The sequence below is a fragment of the Neoarius graeffei genome, chromosome 13 (assembly GCF_027579695.1).
Source record: "Neoarius graeffei isolate fNeoGra1 chromosome 13, fNeoGra1.pri, whole genome shotgun sequence".
In the NCBI taxonomy this organism is placed as follows: Eukaryota; Metazoa; Chordata; class Actinopteri; order Siluriformes; family Ariidae; genus Neoarius; species Neoarius graeffei.
This window is the reverse complement of record NC_083581.1, coordinates 46,478,805-46,503,417: the sequence shown is the minus strand read 5'-3', so window position 1 is coordinate 46,503,417 and position 24,613 is coordinate 46,478,805. Positions and strand designations below refer to the sequence as shown.

Below are 24,613 nucleotides of genomic sequence, written 5' to 3'. Positions count from 1 at the left end.
ATACTTGTGCACACTCCAGATTTCTGTTTTTTCATCTTAATTATTGTTTGTGTCACAAAAAAAAAAATGTGCACCTTTAAAGTGGTAGGCATGTTGTGTAAATCAAATGGTGCTAATCCCCCAAAAAATCCATTTTAATTCCAGCTTGTAATGCAACAAAACAGGACAAACACCAAGGGGGATGAATACTTTTGCAAGGCTGTGTGTGTGTGTGTGTGTGTGTGTGTGACATACACACACCTGCCTACATACACATTCTCTCCCTTACACACACGCACACCATATATATCAACTTGCAGATGCACACATGAGGTACGATCAGAAAGTTCTGGGACTGTTCCTGTTTCAAACCCACAGAGTGTAGCAAGGTCATGCATGTCCAGTAAGAGCAAGCAGTAACTCTCATGAGTCAGTATGCCACGCAGCATTGCACTGTCAACGTCGGGACCGGTGTTGTATGCATTTTTTGTGACAACATGCACATGTCATGCATATTTGCGATTAGCAATGGAGACCCTTGAAATGCTTCAGTAAACTTATGGCAATGAAGCAGTGAGCTGGGAGAGGTGTTTTGAGTGGCATTCATGCTTCAAGAGGGGCAGGACATAAATGGAGGAGGATGATCTACCCCTCTTCATGCCACTCAAAACACCTTACCTGGCTCATTGCTTCATTGCTGGAGGCTTGCTGAAGCATTTCCATGGTCTCTGTTGTTGATTACCTGAGTTTGATACAGAATTTGATGTCTACTTTCTGGTCTATAATAGAATGTGCATATGCATGTTAAAACAAAAATGTGTGTAACACGGGTCTCGATGTTGACAGTGTGACATCAATGGCATACTGACTCAAAAGAGTTACTGCTTGTTCCTCCTGCGCACGCATGACCTTGCCATTCTCCGTTTGTTTGCAACAGGAACAGTCCTGGAACTTTTTGATTGCACCTCATGCACAGTGTTTTAAATTAGTTATAACACTTTTAATGAAATTCACCACATATACAGCCAGTGATAACTAATATCTTTGTTGCTCCCTCTCTCTCCCTCTCTGTGTTTTTGCCTCTCTTTGTCTGTTTCTGTCTGTCTGTCTATCTGTCTGTCTGCCTCTTGCTATTTGTCTCTCTCTCTATCTGACTCTCAGGGTGGGGTGAAGGTGTTGATCACAGGTCCCTGGTCAGAGGTGAGCTGCAGGTACTCGTGTATGTTTGACCAGAGTACTGTGCCTGCTTCTCTCATCCAGCCTGGAGTACTGCGCTGTTACTGCCCAGGTACACGCATGCACGCACACGCAGAGGTGATAGCCCTGCCTCTCGAGGTCTGTATGAGTGGAATCAGACCTATAGGAGGAGACCCATATGGATATGATGGTTAATATGGATATGATGAGTGTTAAGGCCAATTTATGCTGACAATGCAGTCCTCGCAGATGGCGTCGCAGATGGCATCTGCGTAGCCCCCCCCCTTCGCAGACGCTCTGCGCATACCTCCCAAAAATTGTGACCACCGCAGAAGCCTCGCAGACAAGAGGGCTCTGATTGGTCCACTCTACATCCGCTGTACACGCACTTCCGCTTCCCTACTTTCCCGGTTTGGTTTGTTTTCACTACCGCCATTTTTAAAAACACGAGTGAAGATGGAGCAGCACGAAGAGCGGTTGATCGAGGAAGTGAGGAAGTACGTACATCTATACGACTCCAGTTCTAGTCATTATAAGTAACCGGAGGATAAACACTCCACTAACCACACCCACCAACTACTCCTAGCGATTTCGCGACTTCGCGCCCCCTTGCGTTGTGGCGGTGAATAACATCGCGCACGCCTATTACTCCCCGCTCAGCGATAAATTACAACTGTCTGCGAAAAGCTATCTGCGAAAGCCTTGTCGCAAGAGCATGCAGAGGCCCTTAGTGTGCCGTGGTTTCAGGTGATTGTGTGTTTGTCTGTGTGTAGCTCATGAAGCAGGTCTGGTGGCTCTGCGTGTGATGAAGGACTTGAATGCCGTGTCATCTTCAGTGTTGTTTGAGTATCGGGCTAGAAATGCAGCGTCATTACCGAGCTCACAGCTAGACTGGCTCTCTCTGGATGGTAAAGACACACACACGTACACAAGTGTGCCATGAACAATGAATTGCATTTTAAATTTAACGCTTTAAAGACTTTACAGCTTATTCTTATTTTATACGCTCATATTTTTGGGTCAGATTTCTATCACTTTTTTTTTTTTTTTTTCATTTTAAACAAACTTTCACAGTGCTTCTATAGAACACTGATTTAGGTACAGGCCGACGTGTGATATAGATAAGTTTATTCAAACCTCTTATTGTTAAATACTGAATTACAGGTTGATGCGCAATATACAGTAACAATTGCAAAATAATGTGAGGTCAGTTTGTGATGTCGTTTAAGTAAACAGCACAGCTTTGGACTAATTACAGTTCAATATGCAAATTATTCATGATGCTGATGTTTTACCTGTCCACTTTTAGCCACAGAACCCAGCTAGCTAATTTAGCTAATGTTAGTAACGTTAGGATTTCAGGGATTACAAGAGTATGTTTGTGGGTATTCATGGTGTTCATATCCTTGCGTTATTGAGGACATTTTTTTTTAGCATTAAAGAATTTATTATTATACCTTTAACATGTATAATTCCTGATAGAATAGAGACATGGTGTGGGGATTATATTTCCCAACACACACAGAGTCTGATGTGATAGAACTATTTTCCACTGTCAACACCCAGATACACTGTGACACACACACACGCGCCTCCCTCTTCACCCATTAGCATGTTAGCCTGGTAGTTTATCCCTTTCCATATTATTAGCCTGTTATTCTTTTGACTCTTACCGTTTTCACTGGAGAGTTTAGCCAGTTAGCACATTTCATTAGCATAATGGTAGCTTGTTAAACTTTGACCTCTTAAACTTTTCATCTGACAACAGGCTATTCTGTTAGCATGTTAGCTGGCTAGCATGGTAAGTGTGTGTGTGTAAATTTAGAGTACAGGGTGCAGGCCAGAGTCTATTTTTGTAGCATGGCTCAACCTATTTAAACCCATGAGGTCTCTCATTCTCCATCTTTCCCTCCGTCTCTCTCTGTCAGTCTTTCATCTCTGGCAGGCTGCGTCTGGGTACAGGAATGTGAACACACACACACACACACACACACACACACACACACACACACACAGACTCCGTGCCCCCTTGGTAGCTTCATTCGGGACTTTCCATGCCGGCAAGCGGACGTGTGTGGAGCGTTCCTTTCTCCTCCTTGTGGAATACGGTCTCTTTCTTTTATCCTTAGGCAAAACAGACCTCCCTCTCTCTCTGTCTGCCTCTGTCTCTCACACTCACTCCCATGCTTTTGTTATTCACTTTCTAACTTTGTGTGTATACGTGTGTGTGTGTGTGTGTGTGTGTGTGTGTGTGTGTGTGTGTGTGTGTGAGTTAATAAGCATTCTGGAATTAACTTGGCTGTATGTTTGTGGGTATGCTTCCATATTAGCTCTGTGTGTGTGTGTGTGAGAGAAATGTTTCTCCTGTCCTCCCTTCATCCTCCTGGTTTAACATCAGTCTGTGTGTGTGTGTTGCTTTACACCAGTGAATGACTCACACATTCATACACTGATCAGACTAACGAGAGAGACAGGCAGATAAAGGGACACAGGTGGGATGCTGTAACTTTGTGTATTATACCCTGAAGACACAAAGATGGAAGAAAGCACTGAAGATGCTATAGGTAGGGTGTGTGTGTGTGTGTGGTAATGTTCCTGGATCTCTAGTAGTCTCATATTGCATTGGGTATCTCTTAATGCTCCAGACACACCACACACACACACACACACACACACACACACACACACACACACTGCTAGTGTGTATAGAATGACTGAGGCAAGATCATAGTGAATACTTTCCATTGAGGGATTAGAGAACCATCACGCGCGCACATGTTTTTTTCACTATTCCTGTGAGGACCTTCCATTGACATAATAATTACTGCAGTTAATTAATGCTGTGCCTGCACTTCACCCTAACCTTACCCTCAGTAATGAAAAGGAAACATTTTGGCTCTTTTATTTTTGTTTAAAAAAAAAAACAGCAGCAATTTCCTTATGGGGACCATCCAAATGTCCCCACAAGGTCGAAATTTGTCAGATTTTACTATCCTTGTGGGGATATCTGGTCCCCAGTACTATATAAACACACACATACATTTCTATGTGTAATTCTTCTTTTTAAAGGTATCCGATTTATGGACCTGTGTATGTGTGTGCGCACGTAGTTATTTAAGCTGCAATAAAGTTTTGTCACCTGTTGACACCTCCTCTTGCCAAGACAGTAAATCAGACTATGCAACTCTTTCTCACACGCACACACAGACTCAAACATGTTATGTTGGTTATGCATAGACAATCAGTTCCGCATGTCCATCCTGGAGAGACTAGAGCAGATGGAGAGGAGGATGGCCGAGATGGCTAACCACAATCAACAACACCACCACCACCACCAGCAACAACAGCAGCAGTGGTTGGCAAGGCAACAGAGCACACCTCAGTCCTCACTGCGTCTAACTCCTGAAAACCAGGTACACTAACACTACTGCGTTTCAATCTGACTGCTTCCGGTACTTGTTTATTCAAGTACTGGAATTCCAGAACTTGAGTTCTGATGGGTGCTCAGGTTCTGGTGTGTATTTGAATTCTAGTGAGTACTAGTTCTGGTGAATGATTGAGTTCCAGTGCATAGTTGAGGTCTTTTGGGTTCCCAGCTTTTGTTTGGTTGTTGAGTTCTTCAGTTAAGTTCAGTTTTATTTATTTAGCACTATTAACACTATGCATTGTCCCAAAGCCACTTTACAGCAATCCCTAATGAGCAAGCCGCTGGCAAGCATCATGATGTAAAACTCCCTGAGATGACATGAGGAAGAAACCTTGAGAGAAAACACCTCTTGTGGGTAGTAGTCCTTGAGTTCTAGGGGGTTGTTGAATTGCAGTGGGTTGTCAAGTTCTGTTGGGGCATTAGAGGGCCAGTGGGTAGTCAAGTTACCATGAGTGGTCGACTTCTGATTGGGTAGTTGTGCTCTGGTAGAGAGTCGTATTCTAGTGGGTAGTTGAGTTGCCATGGGAAGTCAAGTTCTGGTGTGTAGTTGAATTCAGGGGGGTATTCGAGCTGCCACGGGTAGTTTAGTTGCAATGGCTAGTTGAGTTCTGGTGAGTAGTTGATTTGCAGTGGGTATTCGGGTTCTGTTTGGTCGTTGAGTTACTGTGGGTAGTTGAGGGCTAGTGGGTAGTCGAGTTTTGTTTTGGTAGTTGTGTTCTGGTGGGTAAGTGAGTTGCCGCTGGTTGTCAGATTCTGGTGGATAGTTGTGTTCTGATAGGTAGTAGAGTTCTGCTGAATAGTTGAGTTCTGGTGGGGAGCCGTGTTCTGGAAGGCATTCAAATTGCCATGGGAAATCGACTTCTGGTGGGTAGTTGTGTTCTGGTAGAGAGTCATATTCTAGTGGGAAGTTGAGTTCTGGTAGAGAGTCGTATTGTAGTGGGTGGTTGAGTTGCCATGGTAAGTCGAGTTCCGGTGTGTAGTCGAATTCAGGGGGGTCGTCGAGCTGTCGTGGGTAGTTTAGTTGCAATGGCTAGTTGAGTTCTGGTGAGTAGTTGATTTGCAGTGGGTATTCTGGTTCTGTTTGGTTGTTGAGATACTGTGGGTAGTTGAGGGCTGGTGGGTAGTCGAGTTTTGTTTTGGTATTTGAGTTGCCATTGGTAGTCGTGTTCTGGTGGGTAATCGAGTTGCCACTAGTTGTCAACTTCTGGTGGATAGTTGTGTTCTGATAGGTAGTTGAGTTCTGCTGGATAGTTGAGTTCTGGTGGGGAGCCGTGTTCTGGAAAGTATTCAAGTTGTCATGGGAAATTGACTTCTGGTGGGTAATCGAGTTGTGGTGGGTAGTCAGGACAAACTCTCATAGTTGCTAGCTCTCTTTATTTCTGTCTCTTTCACTTGATCTTTCTTTCTCTATGCTTTCTGTCTCTCTTGCATTCTGTCCCTCCACATTCAGTGCTCAATATCACCTCTTTGTCATGCTCTTTTTTAATTTTTATTTTAAGCTGTCTTTCTGGCGCCAGAGATTTGGGATAGAGAGGAGGGGGAAAAATCTGAGGGAGGGAAAGGGGTGTGTGTGTGTGTGTGTGTGTGTGTGTGTGTGTGTGTGTGTCATGAATGTAATGTTTCCTATCAGGTGGCCCTCAGTGGAAAGTTGCTGTAGTCCCTGATGGAAAAGTGAAAGCAGAGAATGTGAGGAGGGGAAAGTGAAGAGCGCACCCTTAAATAAAACTTGATGTAGAACATTGTCAAGTCAGTTTATTTGTATAGCACTTTTAACAACAGATATTGTCGCAAAGCAGCTTTACAGAAAAATTAAGACTTTAAACATATGAACTAATTTTATACCTAATAAATTGATCTCTGATGAGAAAGCCTGAGGCAATGGTGGCAAGGAAAAGCTCCCTCAGATAAACATTGTCAGGTCATCATTATGAGATGCTTCGTAATATTCAGTAAACTGATTATCTCAAACTCAAAGCACAACTTGGAACACAGCCCATCAGACTTTCAGAGTTGCCACATCCATTAAACTGCACTTGTTCCTGTTAACCCTCAACTTGGAATATGTGCATTCTCTCTGTCTCTCTCAGTCTCACTCTGTCTTTCTCTCTGTCAGTCTGGACTGTGGTTTGAGCGCCGGATCGTGAGTGTGTGTGAGCGAATGATGAGTGGAGGACGGTGGGGTGGTGGTGAGAGACTCGCACACTGTGTCAGACACAGAGGGATGACGTTACTGCATCTCGCAGCTGCCCAAGGATACACACAACTCATACACACACTCATCCGCTGGAGGTAACACACACACACAATAATTGTTGAATATTGAAGGTTAGACTCTATTCTGTATTTTATTAAGCAAGGTTCTGTCTCTCTTTCAGGACGCTGAGTGCTAATAGTCTGGATCTGGAACAGGAAGTAGATCCACTAAATGTTGATCACTTCTCCTGCACGCCACTGGTCAGTAACATGTTTTCATTTATGTGTATCCTACATTGTTGTTAAATTCCAGATTGTGATCAGTCAGAATATGTTAATTAATTTTCTATAATTGTACATCTGACCATACTTTGTTCAGGCGCTCCGTGTAAACAGATTTTAAAAATTGTTGATATGGTGATGTCTTCTGGAAAGAGATGTTTATGTAGCATTTATCGAAGGACTCTCCAGTATCAGCACTTTGTAACAGTAAGAGATAAAGCTGTAACTTTAAGTTTTCCAATATCTTCAGGCAGAAGAGTTTACACTTTGTGGTTTCTCAGTAACATGAGAAACTGGGTTTTGTTTGTCCTATTAAAACAGCAGGAATGTATGTAGGAATTTTTGCCTTAAAATATCAGCTTCAAAATCATTTTAATGGTACATTGACTTGTAATAGGGAAAATGGCTTGTCTTCCATTCGGAGCAGTGGCAGATTTGGGTATGGGTGACATGGGCAGCCATATAGGGTGGAATGTCAGTTGGGCGGCATGGGGCACCTGCACCCAAAAAAAAAAATCCGAAATATGGCATTTGTGCGATCAGTTTTCTGTCACTCATTTGCACATCGCATCAGTGATATCATGTCACCATGTGGGTCAATTAACCTGTTGGAGTGGTGCCTTGATTCTAGTTTGTAATAATAGGCAGGTTATTTCCTGGTCTCCCACTCAAGTACGAGATTGGGGGGGGTTGACCTCAGCTCTCCCCACCGGAAGCCTGAGGTAGGGCGAGTGGGGGAATCCATTATCTCTGACTTTGTACAGGACTAATGCAATTAGTAAAATCAGAGGAGAAATGTGCAAAAGAGAAAGCTGTGTAGCTCTTTCCTCTTTTTATGATTTTCAAATTGTATGCATGTAATAAAGTAAGCTAGTTAGTTTAACACTTGTATATGTTAGCCTATGTTGCTTGCTAAGCTATTACACCTAGGGTGACGACATTCCATTTTCTGTCCAACATGCTTGCATAACATCGGAAAATTTCAGTTTCATCGTGATAACGTGTGTGGCCTGCAGCAAAACGATTACAACCAAACTTGCACATTATTGATTATTAATTTCATTGAGGTGACATCATAAAGGTTTTCTGGACCTGAACTCAGTAAGTGGAATTTCCACTGCTGTAAGCTAACTAAGAAGAAGTAAGTATTAAAGTTGTCATTTGTGATGTATTGAGTCTTTTGTTGTCTTATACCTAGAATTAACCAAGGAGGTTGTATGGTTCATTTGCATAATGACATGTATATTTAATTGTGCAACAAGTGTATTTAGGGTGTCCAGGTCATACAGGTTACTGTATTTGAATGCAAATTCAGGGGCACTTCTGAAATATTTTGGAGCACCCAATAACCTATGAGCACTGAAGGGGGGGGTTCGCCCAGGGTAGCATACAAGATGGAACCGCCACTGATTCAGTGTCCGTACCCAGTTTGCCCAGTTATAGCACTATGTAACTCTGGTGCTGCGTCCAGAGACCTCTCACAAGAACTGCATAATGCTTTATTCTTCCTGTCCTGTCTACTCCCCGTGCCAGTTGTATGTATGTACTGTATACTAGTGCATCTCAAAAAATTAGAATACCATGAAAAAGTTCCTTTTTTTCATAATTTAATTCAAAAAGGTAAACTTTCATATATTCTATATTCATTACATGTAAAGTGAAATATTTAAAGCCTTTTTTGTTTTCATTTTGATTATGGCTTATAGCTCATGAAAATCAGAAATCCAGTATCTCAAATGATTAGAATATTCCCTAAGATCAATCAAAAAAAGGATTTACAATACAGAAATGTCCAACTTCTGAGAAGTATATTCATTTATACACTCAATACTTGGTTGGGGCTCCTTTACCATGAATTACTGTATCAATGCAGTGTGGCATGGAGGTGATCAGTCTGTGGCACTGCTGATGTGTTATTGAAGCCCAGGTTGCTTTGATAGTGGCCTTCAGCGTATCTGTATTTTTGGGTCGGGTGTTTCTCATCTTCCTCTTGACAATACCCCATAGATTCTCTATGGGGTTCAGGTCAGGCAAGTTGGCTGGCCAATCAAACACAGTAATATCATGGTCAGCAAACCATTTGGTAGTAGTTTTGGCACTGTGGGTAGGTGCCAAGTCCTGCTGGAAAAGGAAATCAGCATCTCCAAAAAGCTCGTCAGCAGATGGAAGCATGAAGTGCTCTAAAATATCCTGGTAGATGGCTGTGTTGACTTTGGACTTGATAAAATACAGTGGACCAACACCAGCAGATGACATGGCACCCCAAATCATCACAGACTGTGGAAACTTCACACTGGGCTTCAAACACCTTGGATTCTGTGCCTCTCCACTCTTCCTCCAGACTCTAGAACCGTGATTTACAAATTAAATGCAAAATGTACTTTCGTCTGAAAAGAGGACTTTGGACCACTGAGCAACAGTCCATTTCTTTCTCTCCTTAGCCCAGATAAGACACTTCTGACATTGTCTCTGGCTCAGGAGTAGCTTGATATTAGGAATGCGAAAGTTGTATCCCCTTTCTTGAAGATGTCTGTTCGTGATGGGTCTTGATACACTGACACCAGCCTCAGTCCACTCCTTGTGAAGCTCTCCCAAGTTCTTGAATCAACTTTTCTTGACAATCCTCTTAAGACTGCGGCCATCCCTGTTGCTTGTGCACCTTTTCCAGCCACCCTTTTCAGCAATGACCTTTTGTGGCTTACCCTCCTTGTGGAGGGCATCAGTGATCATTTTCTGGACAACAGTCAAGTCAGCAGTCTTCCCCATGATTGTGGTTGTGTGTACTGAACTAGACCGAGAGATACACTGTGTTCATACTGTTTTACTCAAACTCGAAATGAAATATTCTAATATTTTGAGATGGGGTTTTTTTGTTTTTGTACTGTATGCCATATTGATTAAAATTAAAATAGAAAAATGCTTGAAACATTTTAGTTTGTGTGTAATGAGTCTATAATATATAACATTTTCACTTTCTTAAATAACTGATGGAAAATATTGAACTTTTTCACAATATTCTAATTTTTTGAGATGCACTAGTATATGTACAGAAGGGTTTACGGCTAATTTCGCTGGTACTTATGACTAGTGACAATAAAGGTTCATTCATCATCATCATCATCATCATTCATTTATGGCACGCATCAACAACTATGGGGCTTCTGAAAGTTAGATGGGTATTCTAAATACGGACATCATGGCAGAGGCGAAAGACCAAAGAAGATGCTGTTGGACAAAACCAGAAAGAGAAAAAGAGAGAGTGACTGAGTCAACAGTAAATCTTGGACTGGCTTTTGCTCGTTGCCGAGACCTAAGTATGATAAAAGGCTGCAAGACAGATGCCAAACTGGGCTTCTTTCTGTTGAACTAGTAAGTAATATTACATTAGTTGACTTGCTATGTGTTGTGTTGTTGCATTTGCTTGATGTTTGGCTGTGTTAGCAAAGTTGTTGACTCGCTAGCTTTCAAAAATAAACCAAGTCAGTCCATTTCGACAGAGGTTTAGCTGTTTCTTGTTAGAAAACTTGCTAGATAACATTCGGACATCGGTACTGGTAATAAGTGTGCTTGTGTCAGTTGCTGTCTGGATTTGTTGGTGAGCTTGCCACCCAAGTTTGCATCACTTTGTGTCAGGGGCATCCAAGTGTTGTAAGTTTAATTTAGTTGACTAGCAGTTCTTTGTCCGTTAGCATCCACCAGCATTAGATATGTTGGTGTTAGTATTGTTGTGGTTATATTAGTTTAGCATGCTCAGTGTTCAAAATACTTTTTTGAACCAGGTTGCCCAGTGGGCAACCTGAGGCAGAAGTTAGGTTGCCCATCAACATTTTAGGTTGCCCCACTTTTAAGTCCCTGATTTCTGCAAAAACTCATGAAGATATTTATCTAAATACACGACCTCCTCATTCTAAACCTGCCGAGCTTCACCGGCGAACCTCTCAACCCCAGAGGGTTAAAAATCAAAACAGTGGCCACACACTCAAAGCGATCTACCAACATTTTCATTGTAGCACAATGGAAATACAAGTGTCTTGGAATTACCCCGGCACTACTAAGATTTACAATGAAATTTGAAGAAAATAACTGAGAGTTGCAAACCCGACGGGGCAGTGATGAGATCCTTTTTTTTTTCTTTCTTTCTGCCACCGCTTTGTGCATTGCCAAGCCCTCATGTACAGTGATGCTTGTTATCATCATTTTACAACCCCTGACAAACGCATTTCTGCCTCCTGACTTGTGAAATTCTATGCACCAGTCACAAAGTATCTTTTCCGTCTCTTTTCCTGTGTCATGACTTAGCCATGGGCGTCCTGCTCACCATGACTCTTGAAAGACGCATCTAAGGACACGTTTTGAAGGCTTCCCCACCGTCGTCTGCTCACTAGCTGTTTCCTCTTGCTGTACTTCTGTTTTGGTCCTGGACGTTCCTTGCCTTTGCTCTTCTCGACTTTCACTTGTAGCAGCAATCTCACTGTCGTCTCCTCAACTAGCTGACTTGGAAAAATACTTGAACAAAGTGCTTTGACTTGCCATGTTCACAAAACTCCGAGAAAGTTCCAGAAAACTTTGAAACATCGTAAGAAGGCTCGGGGTTCGTAAATTTTCTCTGTCAATCAGTGTCTGGGGGCGATTCGCCGCCTGTACCACAAGCGTCTTTGCCACAAAATTAGGTAGCGCACTGGGTTTGTAAATAGGTTGCATGGAACAAAATGTGGTTGCGTGGCGCAACTGGGCAACCGGGTATTTCGAACACTGATGCTACTATTCAGAGTTGAGCACCATACTTGTGCAAACTTTGCAGCATAGCAAAAAAAGTCTATATTGTGTGTGTGTGTGTACAGTAACTCAATCAGTCCACCTTGAAGAGGTTTTTTTTTTATTACATCATGACTCTTCTGCTTTATTCCTATGTAAGGAATGTAACATAGGAATGTTAGTCAAGAGTTCGTTATATAGTCAGGAGATTGGAAGTTTGGGTTCTGGTGATGTCACAGCTGGATGGAGTCTAAAAGAGTGTAACAGTCCTGCTGTTTGGGTTTGAGGATGGCCTTCCTGTCTCCCTGTAAATCAGAGTGGCACTAGCCAATCACAGCATCTTTTAGCTCATGTGTACACAACTGGATAGTTGGAGTTTCCTTTGTGTTCAGATGCAGCATGACATTGTGTCCGTGTGTGTGTGTGTGTGTGTGTGTGTGTGTGTGTGTGTGTGTGTGTGTGTTTATATAGATGTGGGCATGTGCACTGGGTCATCAGTCCGCTGCAGTGTTACTATACAGGTGGAGCAGTGTGGCACTGATGATTCCCGACTCTCTTGGTCGTCTCCCTCTTGCTGTCGCTCGCTCACGGGGACACACCCGTCTTGCCCGCTGCCTCGAGGAGCTGCACACACATACACATTTACAGACACACACTCCGGAGATCATACACACACACAACCAGTCACACACACTGGACACTTCACCCCCACCTCAGCTGCCCCTCTCTCCGCTTTCTACCAGTCCTGATACAGGTAAGTCTCTCTGGGACACACACACACACACACACACACACTGCTAGCTAACTGGCTAACTTTGTATAAGATTAGCCAAAGTCAATTAGAAGTCAGATGTGTTCCCAGTAACATCACCTGTTCTAGTGTGGGTTCTAATAAGAACTTGACACACTTGTTAGTGATTTGGGACGGAATCCAAATGATCTGTTCATTTTGTGCTCTCTCTTTCTCAGGTCTGAGTTCCTCCAGTAGTATTCCATCTCCTAGTGACCCACCCTCCCCATCTCCTAGCTCTGCATACTCCAGTGGTTCAGCCCCGCCCACCTCACCTCTGTCTCCTCCTGACCCAATGGATACTTCTTGTGACTCCTCCCCATGCTCCTCCCCAACCCCGCCCCTTCAATGTCCAACCCCCAAAAATATGGACACACATTTCCTGTTGGACTCTCCCCCACACTCTCACCCACACTTGGAGCACACACACACACATGCCCACTCCTCATTCGAGGCTGAATTGCTCAGTTACAGTGAGAACGCAGAGAATGAGGACTACCTGCATGCTGAGGTCTTACAGGTGACACACACACACGCACACATACAAATGCACACTTGCTTTATGCTTGTCTGTGTGTTTCTTCAGCCTGTGCTGATTGTGTGTGTGTGGGGGGGCAGGTTGACATGACAACATTGGCTGAGCAGATAATTGAGGCAACTCCTGAGCGAATCAAACAGGAGGAGTTTCCCAGGGGGGCAGAGTCACCACTCCGAGAGAGGCGGGATAATGCAGCCATTCATGACACCATGCCATGGCTTGCACCCTACCTGGATACTGTAGACAGGTACACAGACCTGTAACACACAAACGCATTATACGCTTCCAGACCAAACAGTTCTAGAGACACTCTAGGGACTAACGACTGGGGAGATCCCTTGAGAGGCACATATCTTTTAAGGGCTTTATTTCTGTTTGCATTTGCACCGCCAGTAGGAATGCTGAAGTGATGTCAGCCGGCTTGCTAGCGTGACGTTAACAGGAAATGCGAGCAAAGATTTTTAGACGTTGCTTAGATGTATCAGAATCAGTCTGTATTTCCTCTGTTGCATATATGCTCAATAAATCCCTGGACTTCACGGTCAACCCATTTGTCTGTGGGTTTGTTTAATGCTAATGTTAAGAGCTGTTGTTTACATGGCTAACGTTTTGTGTAGATTTTTAAAAATGATGGTTGCCAGTGCTGCGTGTTCGACCAATCACCATACACTTACATCACTCACAGTTTCTCTTGTGTACCTACCCTGTGTACCTACAGTACCTACCCTGAAGTAGGAGCTAATAAAAAGCTCCTCAAAACTGTGTTCTTAGAACTATGATCATCCTCAGTTCCTGCAGTGTGGACACACAAAAAAGAGGGAACTTCCTCCAGCAGTTCTAAAGACTATGGAGAAAGTTCCTTCAGTCTGAAAGTGCCTATACACTTGTACACAATTAATACACACAAGCACACCAAACCTTGGTCATTTATACCTCTGTGTGTGTATGCGTGTGTGTGTGTGTGTGTGTGTGTGTGTGTGTGTGTTAGGTGTGTGTGTCCAACCCCACAGCCACCTTCCCCTCTCAGTGCTCTAGCTCTGCAGAGACTCCGCCCCCCAAGTAGTGCAGCATGGGCAGAGTTTTTGAATGCCTCAGCCAATGGGAGAATGGAGAGAGACTTTGCTTTGCTCACTCTGACGGACAGCGAACAGCGGGAACTTTACGAAGCTGCTCGCATCATCCAGAACGCTTTCCGCAGATACAAGGTGCGTACACACACACACGCACAATAACAGTGTTGTCTTTACAATATCATTGTAGATCAGTTCTGTATTGTAGGACTTGCACTGCGAGGGTGAGAGAGCACAGACACACAACCCAGATTTTAGTGCAAAATGTGCAGGAATTTTAATGAAAAATGGGGAATGGAGAAATGAGAGGTGAGATTGGTGTAGTCAGTGCATGCAGTGGGGAGCCCAGCTGGCCTGGGGCAAGGTCACAGGCAGGGGCTGGCTGTGCTGTTTGCAGGAAATGCTCCATCGTTGACGCAAGTTGCTGGCGTGGCGTCCATGGAGCTCAAGCTCATCCTCCTTGTCCTCCGCATCCGTGAAGTGACCTGAGCACACAAAGAGCGAGAGAGAGAACGCACATGAGTTCTGCACTGGAAGTGCTCTGACTAATGTGTGCTTGTGTAAGTGCCTTTTTATACTCCCCTGGCTGCTTGAGGAGGGTGAATTAATGCACCAATTATGCCATTCCAGCTATGTGCAATCAGTTGGCTTTGCCCTGTAGCCATGCTGACTTGGGCTGTCAAAACCAGCGGTGCTAAAGTGCCACTGTTTCTACAGTGCCATGGGAGTGGCTGTGCAAGGAGTGATGCACTGTTTGACGGCAGTTTTCCCAGACCACCGTCACATCCCCCCCCCCCCCCCCCCCCCTTTAGCTCTGAGCCTGCTGTCCTCCCAGGCTCAGCCTAGAGGCCTGTATTTCCTTGATAGGTCATCAGCATTCCTGTACTATGTTTCGGATCTGTACTGGACCTGCAAAGAGAAGCCCTACAGAGACGAGAACCAGTGAGTAACTCAAACATTGATATCTTTGGCGGCTGCCATCCACTGAAGTAGGGCATGGTTGGTGACCAATGTGAAATGACGACCGGACAGATAATACCTCTGTTACCACCCACTTGAGGGCCAGGGCTTCCCTCTCCACAGCAGCATAGTTCTTCTCGTCTGAGAGTAGCTTGCAGTTGATGTACAGCACAAGATGCTCTTCACCCTCTATGACCTGCGAGAGCACGGCACCCAGACTCGTCTCTGAGGCATCCATTTGTATGTGGTGGTGAAGGCAGTTTTGATGCAGGCTTGGGGCATCAGGGCCACTTGCCAGTATCTCTTAGTGAGGTCCAGGGTGTAAATGAAGTGGGCCATCCCGAGCCTGTCGGTCAGATCATCCACTCTGGGCAGGGGGTAGCTGTTGAAGTCTGAGATGATGTCAAGTTTCCTAAAGTTGTTGCATAGCCTCAGACTTCTGCCTGGCTTGGTCACCACCGTGATGGACCTTGACCATGGGCTGGTGGATTCCTGTATGGCCCCCATCCACAGCATTTGTGTTGCTTCCTCCTCCACTGCACAACGGCAGGCCTCTGGGACGTGATGGGGGCATTGGTGATTTACCACCATGGGGGGGATCCAGATGTCCAGCTGGATCAGGTGTGTCTGGCCTGGTTCTGCTGTGAACACATCTGCCTACTGATCCAGTAGCATCCCCAATTCTTGGTGGTGTTGCCCGGAGAGCTCTTCTCCCAGCTGGACCAGTGCACGCCCTGGAGGGCCTGGGGACACAAGGGTGTGGGCTGAGAGCAGAGGCAGGGGCTCAAACCAGCATTTCAGCAAATTAGCATGGTAATTTTTGGGTGTCCTTGCGCTTACCTGGTTGCTTCCATTACACAAGGAACTTGCAGTTGGCAGTGGGGATGAGTAGCAGCATGTGATCCCCAGGCTGGAACTCCCAGGGCTGGGCAGAGTGGTTGTAATGGTGGCTCTGCTCGGCCTGTGCCATGAGCATGTGTTTGCACATGATGGGGACCACCTTGTCAATGCACTCTTGCATTTCCTCAGACCGTTGTCTGAAACGGTGAGGGCTGCTCCTCCCAGGCCTCCTTGACCACATTCAGCAAACCCTCAGACCTTTTCTCAAACAGCAGATTGAAAGGTGTAAAGCCAGTGGAAGCTTGGGGCATCTCCCAGACAGTGAACAAGAAGTAGGGGAGAAAGAGGGGTACCAGTTCTGGCCGTCTTCATTTGCTACTCATCAGCGCATCTGCTTCAGGGTTTGGTTGAACCTCTCAACCAGCCCACCAGTTTAGGGGTGGTACACCGACGTGTGAATCTGCCTGACCTGCAACAGCTGACACACATCTGCCATTAGTTTTGACACAAAGGGCATACCTTGGGCCATGAGTATATCCTTGGGGAGTCCCACATGAGAGAACAGCAGAACCAGTTCCAGGTCAATGTTCTTCAAGGTGGCCTTCTGCAGAGGAGCTGCCTTGGGGTACCGGGTGGCATAGTTGATGACTACAATGTATTGGTAGCCCTGGGCAGACTTGAGAAGCAGACCCACCAGATATATATCCACTCTCTCAAAGGAAACATCGATGATTGAGATCGGTATGAGGGGGCAGGAGCAAGTCTTCGGGGGGGGGGGGGGCCAGTGCGCTGGCACTGGAGGCACTGCTGGCTGAAGTTTTTCATCTCTGTGTTCATCCCTGGCTACACAAAGCAGTCCCTGATCATCTCCAGGGTGTTCTGGCTGGCCAGATGGCCACCAAAGGGATGGGAGTGGGCCAGGTGCATCACCACATTGACCTTTGAGCATAGCACTACCAGTAGGTTGATGTCTTGGTTCCATGTGGTAATAAAGTAGGAGCTGAGGACCAACTGCTCTGGTTGCTGGTCTTCACCCTCAATGAAGTGCACCTGCCTCCAGCAGTTTTTCAGTCATTCGTCCCTCTTCTGGTCTTGCCCAAAGTTCCCTTCACATGTCACCTGCTTAAACATGCACGAGAGTGGGTTAGAGGTGGTGTGCGACTTGCCTTCAGCAGTACAGTCCTCGGCTTCCCCATATCTCCCAGTCAAGCACACGTCTTGGAGTGAAGAGGTGCGGTCCCGTGGTCTATGTGGGGCCTGGTGTCTCCTTGTCCTCCTGGCAGCAGATAGTTCCTTCGGGAAGCTGGGCCAGTCCTGACCTAGGAGGAGAGGGACAAGATCAGGTACCACACACCTACAGAGACTTTTTCCACTCACCCATCTCGTCTCCAATCTTGACATGGGCAGTGGCCACCTTTTGTGTGTCTGCATGCATGCAGGTGACCTTGAAGGTACCGTTGCGCCCCGCAGCCACAAGCAGGATTGAAAACCGGGCCAGCATGATGGCGCTGCCCGAGTCCAGGAGGGCTTTCACTGGCCGGCCCTCTACCCACACGGGCGCTTGGTAGATGAGGGCTGGTGGGTGAGTGGACGACGCAGCCAACAAGCTGTGGTTTCCGGGCTGGGGTGGAGGGAGGTTGCTTGGGTGCAGTGGGCATGGGCTTGTCATTGGGCGAGGGATGCGCCTTTGAGCTCTGCCATTGGCTCAGAGAGTGTTGGGGGAAGGCTCAATAGTTTCCTGCCTTGGTCTTGTAGCTCCTTGTTTTTGATTGTCCAGGGTTGCCAGGGCACACTCCAGGTATTGTAAGTTTAATCACTGCCATGGTTACATGTTTCAGGGGCGGAGACTAAAGGAGCAGCAAGATATGGCGGCTGCAGTCATCCAGCGATGCTACAGGAAGTACAAACAGGTACACCCATACACACACACTCTGTGCCCTCCCTCAGTCTCACTGAAACTAATCAGGTCACACTTTAACCCCCCCCGCCACACACACACACACACACACACACACACTCCATATATGTATAGTTCATGTCAGTGTGTCACCCCGTAGGAAAAACAGTGTGTTTGTCATTTATTTGTGTTCTGACTAACAGTCACTAATATCTCTCACACTTCTGTTTCACCCTCTCCTCTTGTCTCACTCTACCTCAATCTCTCCTTTGTCTCTTGTCCTGCCTTTCTCTCTTAACCCTTCTCTCTCTCTCTCTCTCTCTCTCTCTCTCTCTCTCTCTCTCTCTCTCTGTTTTTCATGCAAGCTAACATGGATTGCTCTGAAGGTAAAACACTAATGCTGTGTTCTCTTTAGTGTGGTGCTTATATATTCTCTCTCTCTCACACACACACACACACACACACACACACACACACACACACACACACACACACACATCAACAGACTGTTGTGTATTTACCCTCCACAAATCCCTGTGAGTTAATCCAGCTGTGGAAACCATGTATGTGTGCGTGCCTTCACTCTGTGTTTCTATGCAGTATGTGTTGGTACAGACCCACTCCATTAATGAGGGTGTACTCGCATTAGGAACGATTGCATTGTACTGCTCCCAAGAGCGATTGTCTCCCCACCCACTCCCCCGCTGGCTTGCGCTCACATTGCGCTGTATGTTCCAGTCCCGAGTGCACTTATGTCATCATGATGCAGCTTTACTTGCCAACTACAATTCGGGTTCATCAGTAAGACCTGTTATTAACCCAACGATTTTCCAGTGAATTGAAAAGTGCATGCACGTTTGAGTTCTGTGTGGTTAGCAATCACACTGTGGGCGACCCCAACTGAACCGCACCCAAGCGCACCTCTTCCAAGTGAACCACACCCTAGCACTGTACTCAATCACTTGAGTGTGAGTACACCCTCAGTGTACGTGAGACTTGCTGTGTGTGCGTGCGCACGTAACATGCTGTCCTCTCTCCTCATCAGTACGCTCTGTATAAGAAGATGACACAGGCAGCCATTTTGATCCAGAGTAAATTCCGCAGTTACTATGAGCAGAAGAAGTTCCAGCAGAGTCGCAGAGCTGCAGTTCTCATCCAGCAGTACTACCGCAGCTATAAAGAGTACGAGCGCATCAAACAGGGAGGAAGAACCGGCACCGCGCTCTCCAACAAGATGAAGTGAGTCAGACACACACGCGTGCACAAACACATATCATTCATTAATTAGAAACATGTGTGTATAACTAGTGTGTATGCCACCACAGGAACCTCCTCTGAAACTTTTTCAGGAACTTAGGCGCTTTCTGTATGTTCCTCACAGGAGGAATCGGGGCTTATTTTAGTTCTTGGATCATACTGTAGTTATAGGATCCTTTTTAGTTCCTGCTGCAGATCTTGTACAGTTCATATTCATAATGGTTCTAGAACTTATTTGAAAGGTTCTGGAGTGTTAAAAACGCATCCTTTAACCGCTGTTTGTTCCTGCAGAGGCTCGTTCCTGACTAAGAAGCAGGATCAAGCAGCTCGCAAAATCATGCGCTTCTTTAGACGCTGCAGACACAGGTGTATACACACACACACACACACACACACACACACACTGAGTACTTCCATACGTTCTGTAAATGTTATGTTGAATGTTCTAACGTGAAGAAATAAGATTAAAACAGTTTCATTCCAAATGAACATGCACTCTTCTAACAGCATATGCAAGCACTCTTGACAGATATCCATTAACTGCAGGAAAGGACGGTGAGGATGGCAGTTGGAGTATAATAGTTTGGGGTGTAGTTGGCACCTCTATCAGGTCTAACTGGAAAATCATAGTCAGGGATGAGAGTTTTCTGCTTTTCAGCGGATTTCCGCTTTTTCTGAGTAAAAAACAACCTTTTTTATATTATGCCAAATCCGTTGAGAATTTTTTTTTAATTAATTGAGGGGGGTTGGGGTATGTTCCTTCATGTTGTTCCAGACATCCCAACCTGTAGAAACTCATTTCAGGGAGGTGTTGTGACACCCCCCCCCCCCCCCCCCCCCCCCCCCCCCCCCGCTGATGGGGGGGGAAAAAGTCATGTCGCACGAATTTTCCCCCCATCAGCGAGGGGGGGTTGAGTTTCTGCAGGTTGGGATGTCTGTAAACCAATCAGGATGCTCTTTGTCTAGCATGCGCTACGTGAACAGGCACACGCTCAGTCTCTCTCGCTCTCCGTCATATGCGTGATGCAGACATTAATGTTTCGTATGCACGCTCTTGCTTGCTTGCTCTAGATTCCGGGAGATAATATCCAATTTGCGGGCATCAGGGAGCCGCTATCAATATGCGGGAGACTCCCGGAACTTCCGGGAGACTTGGGATGTCTGTTGTTCAAACTTAATTAACTCCAACGATGTTTACACATTATTTGTAAGTCGCCATCTTTAGTCTCGTTTAATCTCGTTGAATGTGATATAAAATTCATGTTATCTACATTGTTATTGGTCAAAACATTGATGTCGAGACCATAATAGCCAATCAGAACAGTTTTTACAAAGATGCCCACAGCCATTTTCTTTTATCAAAACTTACACATGTTCGTGAGCTGCATATCAAAAATACGCTCCTCTAATCAGCGTTTTTTCTCAAGATGCCGAATACTATTGACAAGCAAGATGAAGCGAAGGTACGTGAAATTGATGCTGGTATAAAAAACAAGTTTAGCAAAGCAAAAGGAAAGCAAGAGAGGAGTGTGAGAAAGAGAGAGAGAGAGAGAGCAGAAGAGAGCCAGGTTAGAGCATGTAAAAACACAGGAGGCGCTGGCTAATGAAAGAAAAAGGAAAAAAGAGAGGACTGATGAGCTTTTGGCTTTGGCCAAGAAGCTGAAGAATTCTAAATGACCTAATGAAAATTTGTTTCAAAAATAACTGGGAACTGTAAACAACTTAACTGTAAAAAGTGTGAATAGACATATGCTCTTCCTTTTGAAGAAAACATACAAGTGATCTGGACAATAAGATAAAGACAGTCCCCATAAAATATGCATTTGTTTGATTAAAAAAATTGACTATATGATAATTTGAATTGTAGCTGACAGTGTTGATAACTGTATAACTTTAAAGTTTAAATAGACATTGTGAAGAAATCATATACAAGTAATGTGGACATTAGGAAAAGGTCAGTCTCGATAAGATATATAAATGTTTTTATTTCATTCAATATATTGAATATATGAAAATTTGAATTATTAATGGAACTGTAAATAACTGAATTTTAATCGACATTTTTTAGAAAAACAAGTGATGTTGACAATGAGTAATAACCAGTCCCCATAAAATGTACATATTATTCTGAATTTTGATACATATTGTTCTATATAATAGTGTTTTTATTTCAATAAGTATGAAAATAGGCATCAGGTGTTTTAATTAACTACAGCTCAGATTGCAGGAAATAGGGTGTGTAAGGTCTCATTTTGAAAAAAAATTTCACGGGGGGTGTCCCCCTGGACACCCCCCCCCCCCCCCCCCCCCCCCTTTATTACTTCAGGTGCCTTCGGCGCCCTCAGGACATTTTACAGATTTTCTGCTTTTTTCATCAGGACCCACTCTCATCCCTGCATAGTAGTCAGAGTGCTCAGGTCCTTTACAGGGTTCTCCTGTGTTCATGTCTCATTTGACTGGCTAAGACCTTTATAACCAAACTAACATGTCACTGAGTGCGTTTACATGCACATAGAGAAAATCGAATTTCTGCCGTAGCTCGACTGAAATCGAAGTTCTAAATGCCGTGGATACACCTTAGCTCGGCTGAAATCGAAACGAACTGGATTTCTCGTAATCGAGCTACGCGACCTAGATTATGCGATTGTAGCCAAGCTACTTAGTGCATGTAACCCTATCGAGCTACGTAGTCGAGCTACTTACTTCCCTTCCGGAAGTGACAAGTGACGAGACCACAAGCGGGAAACACAACAGCCTTGGTCGGCATGACAACAGTAGTAGTAGCGAGCAGCAGAAGAGGTCAGGAGGAACAAGGGGACAAAAAACAATTGAACTTTTTGTGTGTTTATTAAGACATAAGTTAAATTGTAAGCAAAAAATGGACTTTAGAAAAATATACAATTGTGCAAAATAAGCTGTCTTACAAAACAGTGGTCTGCACAGGACAGTTTGTAGCCAACAGGTGGCAATGACATGTGGTGTGAATGTAAAGTGGAAATCACTCCTCTTCATGACGACAACCGGAAGTGTACCAACACGATGGGACGTGTAGCGCCACCTGTGGCTCGGATGCACAATGTACCTCACACAATAGCTCGATTTCCTTGTGTGCATGTAGGATTGGATTTCTCTGGCACCCCTGCTGGGACCCTTAGCTCGATTACCGACAGCAGCTCGATTTGGATGTGCATGTAAACGCACTGAGTGACCTAGAGAAGGTCTGACTAGATTTGTAGATGAATCTAAGAAAGTTAGCATCTTTCAGGGTCACTGAAGTTAATCAGGGACCAAACAAAACATCAGCATTCTGAACTTGAACGTTGTGAGACAAATTCATGGCAGCAGAATGGGTTCCACCATAGGAACCTCCAGAGATGGTACTTTTCCTGCAGATCAGGAACTATGAAAGTGGCGATTGCCAAAGCAGACTAATTGAAGATTCAGGAGCTGAAGTTTGTCCTGCAAAGAGCGAATGAAACACTGAACCATTGTCCTCTCAGATGAAATGTTATCACTCAACTACTAGACAAGCTGTGAGGAACACTAATGCTATGTTCACACTACAGGACTTTCAGAGTCATCACATTGCTGTACAGTTCACATTACACGACTTGTCCTGTAATCAGGAATCTTAAAATCGTTGTAGTTTTTCACACTACATGAGTAATCTGAGATAGGGGTCACAAATTACAAGCTCTTTCACCAGTTGAAATCCCTGACGAGTCTGCCTGTTCTCCAAATCCCATTCTTTCATGAGAACTGGCACAAGAAATGGCGCAACAGGGCTAAAAATTAACGTCAGTGCTTGGTCGCCACTCCGGCCAGTATCCCTGAATTCTTAGCGGCCCAGGCAAAAATAAAGTGGCCCTTAAATTTCCTCTAGTCAAAAAAAAAATTTTAAACCATTTTTACTTGAATAACACCCCATGGTGTTTAATTTATGCCCCCAGAAATGGATTATCAACAATGTTAATTATATGTAACTGCTGTTTGGATATTGTACACTATTCAAACATTACATTACAGTCATTTAGCTGACGTTTTTATTCAAAGTGACTAACAAGAAGTGCATGTAGCCAAGAGAATCCAAGCGCAACCAGTGCTGAAGTACTAGTGTAAACAAATAACCTACAAATACCATCCAGTATCTGGAATGATCAGGGTAGTTAAGAAGTTGAAGAAGCTTGGACAAATACGTAGACAAGGAATTATTTAAGTATGGTGTGTTTATTGTTTCTAAAATTTGACAGCATTTGCATCTGCATTAAAACAGCCTATGCTTCTCTCAAAAGAAGACAAGAGACATCACAGTACAGTAGGTTGGTAGAGTTTGATTAGACTAGAGATGGCTGCTTATGGTTATGGTATTTGGCAGACGCTTTTGTCCAAAGCAACTTACAATATATAAACACTACATTATTCATAAACCAATACAATAATCCAGTCGCTCTACTCTGACATACTCACCTTCCAGATGATAGCTACTGCAGGACTGCGGGATTTGCTCCCCCCCCGCTCTGGCTAGCCTTAGCCTTTAAGCAAACAAACTTGCCCTCACTTTTACATGTAATTTTGCTGATTTTATTATTCTGTAGAGAATTGTATGCCTCCGTGCTTTTGTAGTTCCTTAGCTCCTCACCATCAACGCCCTCACTAAGAATAAAATAATTGACAATGTCACCGTCGCTGATGTCGGGCCACAACTTCATGTCATCTATCCATTCTGTCATGAGAGTAGACAGATGGGGCACTTCGATCGTATTATCTCCAGAGTACGTCAGAAAATCGGACCTGTGTGGCCATCTTTTAGTCATCTTTGATCTTGCCTACATAGCAGTTAGTGTTAGCTACAAACGTCAACACAGTGGAGTGGAAGAAAGATCCCGGTTGTACACTGCTTTTCACAATGCATTGTGGGATATTATGAGTCCACTATATAGGGTGTAATGATTTCTCACTATGCATTCGGACAGCACTACAAAATAGTGAGTAGTGAGTGATTTAAAGGGCTGATGACACGAACATGACTCTATGCAATTTCTTAAATAAACTATACAACATGGCAAACATGTTAGATTTCTGTTATAATTACGTGAAAAGAAGCTGTTACGCAAATATCCAACTTTTAATTGCACAGCACAAGAAAACTGGGTCCGTGACTCGCGGCCATGTTGTGACGTCAGCGGAAGAACACGCTGCGGTTCACTGGCTGTTCTACTCTGGTTCTACTCAATGGAAATGGCGCATGAAAACGCCGGTGAACTCTCTAGTGCTAGCTCTTCTCTTCTGGGAGTCTAGAATCGTGTTGATCTCTTCCGAATAGAATCTATGATAGCCTACCTTCTTTACCCTTTGCCTCTCGTTGCTAGGCGGCAGTTACATGAAAGCCACAAGCTTTCACAAGCAAATACATGACTGATATCACGCT

At 44.5% G+C, this 24,613-nt stretch overlaps 1 protein-coding gene across 1 annotated transcript in view; it reads left to right on the top strand.

Moving 5' to 3' along the window:
• Nucleotides 1-24,613, top strand: part of camta2 (calmodulin binding transcription activator 2) — a 59,066-nt gene that overhangs the window by 30,513 nt on the left and 3,940 nt on the right. Inside the window, exons 10-21 of the mRNA XM_060937874.1 lie at nt 1,141-1,267; nt 1,950-2,084; nt 4,414-4,589; nt 6,717-6,892; nt 6,979-7,057; nt 12,305-12,587; nt 12,803-13,143; nt 13,242-13,408; nt 14,150-14,366; nt 17,870-17,941; nt 18,974-19,167; nt 19,477-19,551. Of these exons, the coding sequence (XP_060793857.1) occupies nt 1,141-1,267; nt 1,950-2,084; nt 4,414-4,589; nt 6,717-6,892; nt 6,979-7,057; nt 12,305-12,587; nt 12,803-13,143; nt 13,242-13,408; nt 14,150-14,366; nt 17,870-17,941; nt 18,974-19,167; nt 19,477-19,551 (2,042 nt within the window). The remainder of the gene's footprint in view (nt 1-1,140; nt 1,268-1,949; nt 2,085-4,413; nt 4,590-6,716; nt 6,893-6,978; nt 7,058-12,304; nt 12,588-12,802; nt 13,144-13,241; nt 13,409-14,149; nt 14,367-17,869; nt 17,942-18,973; nt 19,168-19,476; nt 19,552-24,613) is intronic.